Source organism: Chrysochloris asiatica, unplaced genomic scaffold (assembly GCF_000296735.1).
Source record: "Chrysochloris asiatica unplaced genomic scaffold, ChrAsi1.0 scaffold00050, whole genome shotgun sequence".
NCBI lineage: Eukaryota > Metazoa > Chordata > Mammalia > Afrosoricida > Chrysochloridae > Chrysochloris > Chrysochloris asiatica.
In genome coordinates, this window is record NW_006408568.1 from 8,410,913 (window position 1) to 8,419,570 (window position 8,658).

At 38.4% G+C, this 8,658-nt stretch overlaps 1 protein-coding gene across 6 annotated transcripts in view; it reads left to right on the top strand.

Annotated features, from left to right (window-relative positions):
* Positions 1–8,658, top strand: part of ERC1 (ELKS/RAB6-interacting/CAST family member 1) — a 697,935-nt gene that overhangs the window by 103,226 nt on the left and 586,051 nt on the right. For all 6 annotated transcript variants that reach the window (XM_006862715.1, XM_006862712.1, XM_006862711.1 and 3 more), the window contains exon 3: positions 6,430–6,504. In XM_006862715.1, coding sequence (XP_006862777.1) covers positions 6,430–6,504 — 75 coding nt within the window. The remainder of the gene's footprint in view (positions 1–6,429; positions 6,505–8,658) is intronic.

Below are 8,658 nucleotides of genomic sequence, written 5' to 3' on the forward strand. Positions count from 1 at the left end.
ATTATGTAGTATTTTGTTGTATATTATTGTTAAGTGCCTATATCCTAGAGCACCACACGAGGATATGCTATGTTAATAATACAAGGGGGTTTCAGAAAGTTTGTGGAAAATTGGAATAAAAAGGTAATGGATTTTTCCACTAGGTCTGGAGGTCTGGAGTCCTGGTGTGGTGCTTCCGGATAACGCACTGGACCACAAAGTCAGTTTGAGCTGCAAGATTGGCAATTCAAACTCACCAGCCACTCCTCAGAAATCCTATACAGAGTTGGAACTGACTACAACACTAAACAACAACAACAGCATATTATCCCTAAATATAATCAGTATTATGGTTTAGTTTTTTTTTTTTTTTTAAGTGTCTTTTCAATCTTGTAATTTATAGAATTTCCCTCAGTTTACTCATTTTTCCTTATGAAATTCAAAGATTTTTTTGTTCATTAGCTGGAATGATAATTTTATCGTCTTAGTGGTTTCTGACTTCACTTGATTGATTTTTTTTCCTGGTTATAGGTCGTATGTTCCTGCTTCATTGTATGTCTAGTAATTTTTATTATTATAGCTTATCTGTTGCTTTTACTTTTTGGTGTGATGTTGCTAGATAATGATGTTGTTAGTGGCCATTTCAACTCATGTTGACCCCATGTGTACAAAATAAACTGCCAATATTAGCCTAATAGTGGAGCACTTAATGATTTGTGCCACTCAGAGTCTTTCCTGTAGTCTTATACAGAAGGTTACTCTTGACCAGCCCTAACATTCCAGAACAATCCTTGTAAGGATCTAGTAAATCGGCAAATAAATTTACTTCTGAAATACAAAACTAACGTTTTATTAAGAAAGAAAACAAAATCCAGGTACTCAACAACTTAGCATCCATAAGGTCCACCTATAATAAAAAATTATGAGCCATTCAAAGCAGCAGGAAAATATGCCTTATAATCAGGAATTAGTTAATTTTATTTTTGAGGTTTAAATTTTCTGGTGTCTCAACTATATGCCTTTGGTATTGTTTCCTCTCTGGCTATTTGGAATTTGAATTGTTTTCCAATTCCAAAAGAGTTCAGTTACATGCTCAACTCACAACTCGATGGTGATTGTTCTTTCTTCAGGCTTGTAGAATCTTGCCCAGCAGAAGCACATCTTGGCCAAAGACTCAAGGGGATCACTGTCATATTAATCTCTGTGCTTCTGTTCTGACAAGCTTCCTTTTCTGTGTTATTTTGCTCTTCAGATTTCTACTGCTTTAGATGAGACTGCTGTACCTTGGCTTCTCCTTCCAGCATCACATACTGGAAAATGCCTCCAGGAATTATAGTCCTGTGCTGCTTCTTGTCCAATATCTGAAAACACTTCATGCATTTCATCTAATTTTATAATAGTTTAATAGAAGAGCCAATCCTGAATCTGTTACTTTCATTATGATCATATTGTGCTAATCATGTGGAAGGTGAAAAATACAATGGAAAACCCATCGAAGGATTTAAAACAGATTAGTGTCATGACTTGTTGATATTTTATCAAGATTACCATAGTGCTTGCTTGAAAACAGACTAAGGGAAAGGAAGGAGACCAATTTTGGCCTATTAAAATATTTAAGGTAGGAAATGGAGTGAAGTAGATGAATTCAAGAGAAATTTAGGAGGTATGGTAGCAAAAACTTGCTGTTGAATTGTTGTTATTGTTGAATTAGTTGTGGGAAATTAAGATTCAGGAAGAGTGAAAGGATGTGTTCTCATTTTTTACTTAAGCCATTGGGATTATAATGCCGTTTACTGAAATGGGAGATTAGGGGGAGGAGCTAGATTGAGGCAGAGAACATCAAGTGTTTTGTTTTGGGTAAAATGGGTTACCTATTAAACATCTTGAAATGTGCAATAACCTGAAGTTACAAAACCATAATGTAGAACACACTCAGCATTTCTAAAGCTGAAAGAACTGAAGAAAAATTTCAAGCCTTGACTTCAAATATTGAAGGGTCGCAAAATTTTGAATGATGCAGAAGGCATCAAAAGAACATGGAATACACAGCCACTGTACCAAAAAAAAAAAAAAAAAAAGGTTGATGTTCAACTATTTCAAAAGGTAGCATATGATCAAGAGCCAATGGTACTGAAGGGAGAAGTCCAAGGCTCACTGAAGCCATTGGCGAAGAACAAGGCACCAGAAATAGATGGATTATAAATTGAAATCTTTCAGCAAACTGAGGCAGCACTGGAGGCATCATTCATCTATGCCAAGAAATTTGGATGACAGCTACTTGGCCAACTGACTGAAAGAGGTCCTATTTGTGCCCATTCCAAAGAGAGATGACCCAACAGAATGCAAAAAGCATTGACAATATCATTAGTATCACATGCAAGTAAAATTTTGCTAAAGGTAATTAAGAAATGGCTGCAACAGTACATTGGCAGGGAACTTCCAGAGGTTGAAGTCCAATTCAATGAGGACATGGAAATGATATCATTGCTGATGTCAGGTGAATCTCAGCTGAAAAGAGAATACCAGAATGATGTTTACTTGTGCTTCATTGATGATGCAAAGGCTTTTGATTGTGTGGATCATGACAAGCTATGGACAGCATTGCAGAGAATGAGTGTTCCAGAACACTTAATTGTACTTGTGAGGAACCTTATATTGTACTCATAGACCAAGAGGCAGTTGTTCATACAGAACAAGGGGATACTGCATGGTTTAAAATTAGGAAAGATGTGTGCCAGGGTTGTATTTTTTTCATCACACTTATTTAATATGTATGCTGAACAAGTAATCCAAGAAGCTGGATTTTTTTAAAAAGATCATGGCATCAGGATTAGAGGAAGATGTATTAACAGCCTGTGATATGCAGATATCACAGATATGCTGAAAGCATAGAGGACATAAAATATTAGTGAGGGTGATCAGAGACCACAGGTTTCGGTATGGGTTGTACCTCAATGCAAAGAAAACAAAAATCCTCACCACTAGACCAATAAATAACATCATGTTAAATGGAGAGAAGATTGAAATTCTCAGTGACCTCACTTTACTTGGATCCACTATCAACATTTCTAGAAGCAGCAGTCAAGAAATCAAATGATGTATTGGACAAGTCTGCTCTACAAGACCTCTTCAAAGTGTTCAAGAGCAAACATGTCAGTTTGTGGATTAAGGTGCGCCTGACCCTAGCCATGTTATTTTTAATAGCTTCATTTACATGTGAAAAAGGACAATGAATAAGAAAGACTGTAGAAGAATTGATGCATTTGAATTATGGTGTTGGAGAAGAATATTAAAAGTACCATGGACTGCTAGAAGAACAAATTTGTGTTGGAACAAAAGGAGGGGAGTGGCTGATGTTGCAGTCCAGAAGCGGAGGATCCTGGACCATCAAGGGAGAAGAGCAGGGTGTGGGACCCTGTCTAGAGAAGCAGCAATGCCAGAGATAGAGGCAGAGATGATGATGTGGAGAGATGGAGCGGCTGGGGACTCTGGACTCTGGGGAGGGAGAGGGTCTGTGTGTTAAAGCCTGGGGGACAGGCTTGCGGGGTGTACCCTTTGGCTGTTTTGATGGTGAGTGCAGGGAATTGTAATTATTGCAGTGAAATGAAATAAGATAGAATGAATGTAAAGCTAATGTTTTCCCATGTCAACTATCACATAATTAACAAAAACTTAAAAAAAAAAAGTTGTGTTGGAAGAAGTACAGCCAGAATTATCCTTAGAAGCCAGGATGTTGAGACTTCGTCTTTCATACTTTGGGCATATTATCAGGAGGGATGAGTCCCTGAAAAAAGGATTTCATGCTAGGTAAAGTGGAGGTTCAGTGAAAAAGAGGAAGACCTCCCACCCCCCCCAATGAAATAGATTTGCACAGTGGCAGCAGCAGTGGGCTCAAGCTTAACAACGATTGTGAGGATGTTTCTTTGTATTGTGTATAAGGTCACTACCAGTCAGACGACAGCATCTAACAACAAACAACCAACACTCATGGAAACAACAGTCAAGAAATCAAGCGACATATTGCACTAGGCAAATCTGCTACGTAAGACTTCTTTAAAAGTGTTAAAGGGCAAAGATGTCAGTTTGAGGGCTAAGGTGCCTCTGACCCAAGCTGTGGTATTTTCAGTAGCTACATATGCATGTGAAAGTTGGACAATGAATAAAGAAGACCAAGAAGAATTGATGTCTTTGAGTTATGGTGTTGGAGAATATTAAAAGTACCATAGACTGACAGAAGAACAAACAAATCTGTGTAGAAGAAGTACTGCCAGAATGTTCCTTAGAAGCCAAAATGGCGAGACTTCGTCTCTCATACTTTGAACGTATTATCAGGAGGGACCAGTCCCTGGAGAATAACATCAAGCTTGGCAAAATGGTGGGTCAGCGAAAAAGAGGAAGTCCCTCAACTAAATAGATTGTCATAGTGGCAACAGCATTGGGCTCATGTGTAACAGTGATTGTGAGGATGGCACAGGACCAGGCAGTGTTTCATTCTATTGTACATAGCATAGCTGTGAGTTGGAATGGACTCGATGGCACATGACTATGCAGATAGAGAAAGGTAAATGTTCATAAATTACTGGTTGATTGCTGACTGTAACTTAGAACTTTGGTCAGATTATTAGGACCACTCTCATACAGAGGAATTATTTGCAGTTATATTTTCTGTGTGTCTCAAGTTATTCTTGGTTAAATAAGAATGAATAAGATGAATTATGTAAAGTGTTGTATTCTAAATCCCTTTTGTTACGGTTAGGCATTGTTGAGATGCCAAGTATTCATCTATATGTTGTTGTTATGTGCCATCGAGTCGGTTCCGACCCATAGCGACCCTGTACAGGGTTTCCGAGGGTGTAAATCTTTACGGGAGTAGAAAGCCACATCTTTCTCCCGCAGAGCAGCTGGTAGTTTCGAACCGCTGACCTTAAGGTTCGCAGCCCGATTCGTAACTCTGTGAATGTTAGAGGCCTTTCCAGAGTACTTTGGAAGTATGAGGAGGGGGCTTCCAAAAATTTATAGAAAAATTTATAGCCCTCTAATATTGAGCCCATTTGAGTTATGGTGTTGGAGGAGAATATGAAAGTGCCATGGGCTGCCAAAAGAACCAATAAATCTATTTTGGAAGACTTGCAGTCAGAGTGCTCCTTGGAGTCCAAGATGACCAAACTTCATGTCTCATACTTCAGACATAATTGGCAGGAGGGACCAGTCACTGGAGAAGGATATCATGTTTGGTAAGGTGGAGGGTCAGAGAAAAAGAGGAAGACCCCCAATGAAATGGATTGGCAAAGTGGCAGCATCAGTGGACTCAAGTGTGGCAATAGTAGTGAGGTTGGCCCAGGATCGAGCAGTGTTTCGTTCTGCTGTGCATAAGGTTGCTGTGGGTCGGTACTGACTCCATGGCACCTAACAACAACAACAAAACAAGTATTGAGCCATTGTCAGATATCTGACAAGAAAATAGCTGGAAATGTTAACATCTGTGTGATCCTCGGAGTTCCTTACTGGGATATTACAGCCACCTGCTCCTCTTTCTCCCCATTCTGAATTCACTGAAATTTGGATTAAAAATATAGTTACATCGTGTCTGACATTTTAAAAGCGTGGACTACTTAGGAAACTTGTTCGCTGCTCTAGTTTTTTTCTTTCTACTTATAGCCCCACTGGAGAGGATTTTTACCCTAGGTAACCAGGTGCTTGTTACTCTAGGGGATGCATGCTGTGGGAAGGGTATTGTCAACACAGGTGCGATCAATAGCTCTGTGCCTTGCAGACGGATTGGGTCTGATTTTATTCTACTTTTAAAAAATGGAAAATTTCCAGTTCCCCCTTTTTGGATCATTTGAACTTCTGATTATATGTCTTGGAATCATGTGAAAGATTGATGCCCCAACCTGGAGACCAGCTATGTTTCCAACTTTTACAGTAGCTGTTGTTAATTTTAAATAACTATGTGTTCAGAGCTAGGAAAGGTTAGGCAGACAGAAAGGGGTTAGAGAGTCTCAGAAGGCTGTTGTCTTAGTTATTTAATGTCGCTATAACAATGGATTTTTTTTTTTTTTTAATTTGTTTTCTCACAACTTAGAAGGCTAGAATTCTGAATTCAGGGTGCCAGTCTACAGGAAAAGCTTTCTGTCACTGAAAAACTCTTAACTCTTCAGAGCTTCTGTTCCTAGGTGATCTTTATGTGGCTTTGCCTGTCTGTTCCCCATCTCTGTTTTGTAGTTTGCATGCTTAATCTCTTTTATATCTCAAAAAAATATATGTATACAGTGATCCTTTCTTGTTAACATAACAAAGACAACCATTTTCAAATAGGATTATAACCACAGACATAAAAGTTAGGATTTTCACCTATTTTGGGGCTTTGACAGTCTCCCTATCCCTTCCCCTTGTAACAAAATGAGACTGAGGAGGGCACTTAACTCTGTTTGTGTTTCTTTTGCATAGGAGATGCATCGGAGATTTGAGAATGCCCCTGATTCTGCCAAAACAAAAGCTCTGCAGACTGTTATTGAAATGAAGGTAAGTGAGAATCCAAGCAAAAAAAATCTAAGGAGTCAATTTACATTTTCAAGTGATTGGAGTTACCTTTCATTTGTGAGCTTTAGAAAATGATATACAATAAAATCTCACTCATTTTATAGATTGAGAGGAAATAGTTAAGAGTTAATGAAAATTGCATTTTAAAAGAACTTCCGTTTCTCTTGAGTTACAAACCACATCTTGGATGGGATCAAAAAAAGGTTATCCAGAATTTGTTTTAATCAGCTGTTCTTAATATTTTTTATCTTAAACTTTACTCTTATAAAGTGACAGGCTCATCTCCCTCCCCCCCATTTTTAAGGAAATATCTGCCAAATACCAAGTCTTTGTAACCATAGTTATATCTGTCAGTCGTTCTTTTAAGAAAATTAAAAAAGCAGCTAATTCAACTCTGAAGTTAAAGAAACAATGTGCTTTTTCTATGGACATTCATCACAGTAGAAGTGTTTCTTGTCTGTTTCCTGTTTTGCCACGCAGAATATTAGATGTGTATTGGAGTCCTGGTGTAGCGCTGTAAGGTAAGCACTGGACTGCTAACTGCAATTGGTGCTCAGACCCACTATCTAGTATTCAAAAACCCTGTATAGGGTCGCTGTAAGTCAGAACTAACTTGACAGCACTTAACACACACACATACACTCTCTCTCTCAAGGGCTGATATTTATTAAAAGTAATACTTTCTGTGCTTTACCAAGGACATTTCGTAAGTGAAGAAACATTTTAAAATGTTTGTTGTTTTTAGTTTTAATGTGTTTTTTTTTTTTCCTGTGCAAGTCTGACAGTGATTTCTAGAATGCTTTGGTACCAGTGCCCTGATTTGTGTTACAGCACTGATTACTTTTATACTGAAAGTGGAAGAAATACCTACTTTCTATGAATCTAGTTTTGACTCTGTTGTGATTTGGGTGAAGGTTTATAGAACAAATCCGTTTTCCATTCAACTGTTCGTATTTTGTTTCAATTCTTTGATTGCAGTCTCCACAGTATATAATATAATACTACTTTCTGCCTGTGTTTTCCATTTCTATTCCTCCTCCTTTCCTAATGCTTCTGAACTTTCTTCTTGGGTAAAGCTGCCCGCTTGATCTCAAATGGTAGGTCATTCTCAGGAGAGTGCCTCTAGTGCTTTTGCCTATATGCCCCTGCTATCAAGTTGATTCTAACTCATAGTGACACTATATAGGGTTTTCCAGACTTTAAATCTTCAGGAAAGCAGATAGCTGCCTCTTTCTCCCTTAGAGTGCTTGGTGGGTTTGAATTGCCGACCTCATGCTAGTAGCCCAATGCCTTGTTCCCCTTATAAAAAAACCAAAAACAAACAGCCAAACCACTTGTCATCAGGTTGACTCCAACTCATAATGTTTCCGAGGTTATAAATCTTTAGGGTAGCAGAAAGCTTCATCTTTCTCCTATGAAGTGACTGAATGGACTTGAACTTGTGGTTAGCAGCCCAGTGCTTATCCTATAGTGCTATCAGGCTCCTTTGTCCTCCCCCACCCCCTTAAATTTTTTTTTTGTCTGAAAACTGGTCCATTTGGATGAGTTCGGTTTCATACCTGAAGGGTAAAGAGACCTCAAGAAAACAAAGAAAAACCTCTGCTTTAAGCTAATAAATAGGTTATAAATCTTTCTCCTTTTTAGTGGCTGGCAGACTTGAACTTCTGACCTTGTAGTTGACAGTCCAGTGCTTATCCTATAGCACCACCAGGGCTCCTCTGCCTCCCTCCATTTTATATATATTTTTTGATTATTTGGCTGAAAATTGGGCCACTGTGGTGAGTTCATTTCCATACCTGAAGGATGAAGGGACCCCCAAGAAGGCCATAAAAACCCACCTTCTGCTTTAGTTAATGAATAGGCTGCACATCTTTAGGCTGTACAGTATGATGATTAAGAGTCTGCCCTCTGGAGTTTGAACTTTCTAGATTTCAAATTTGACTTCACTAACTAATTTGCATTCATCATCAAAAAGACCATATCCAGATCAGTCATGAGGTACAATGCTATAAGTGATAGGATAATATACATGCACCTACATGGAAGCCCAGTTAATACCACTATTATTCAAATTTATGCACCAACCACTAAAGCCAGTGAGGATGAAATAGAAGAATTCTACCAACTTCTTCAATC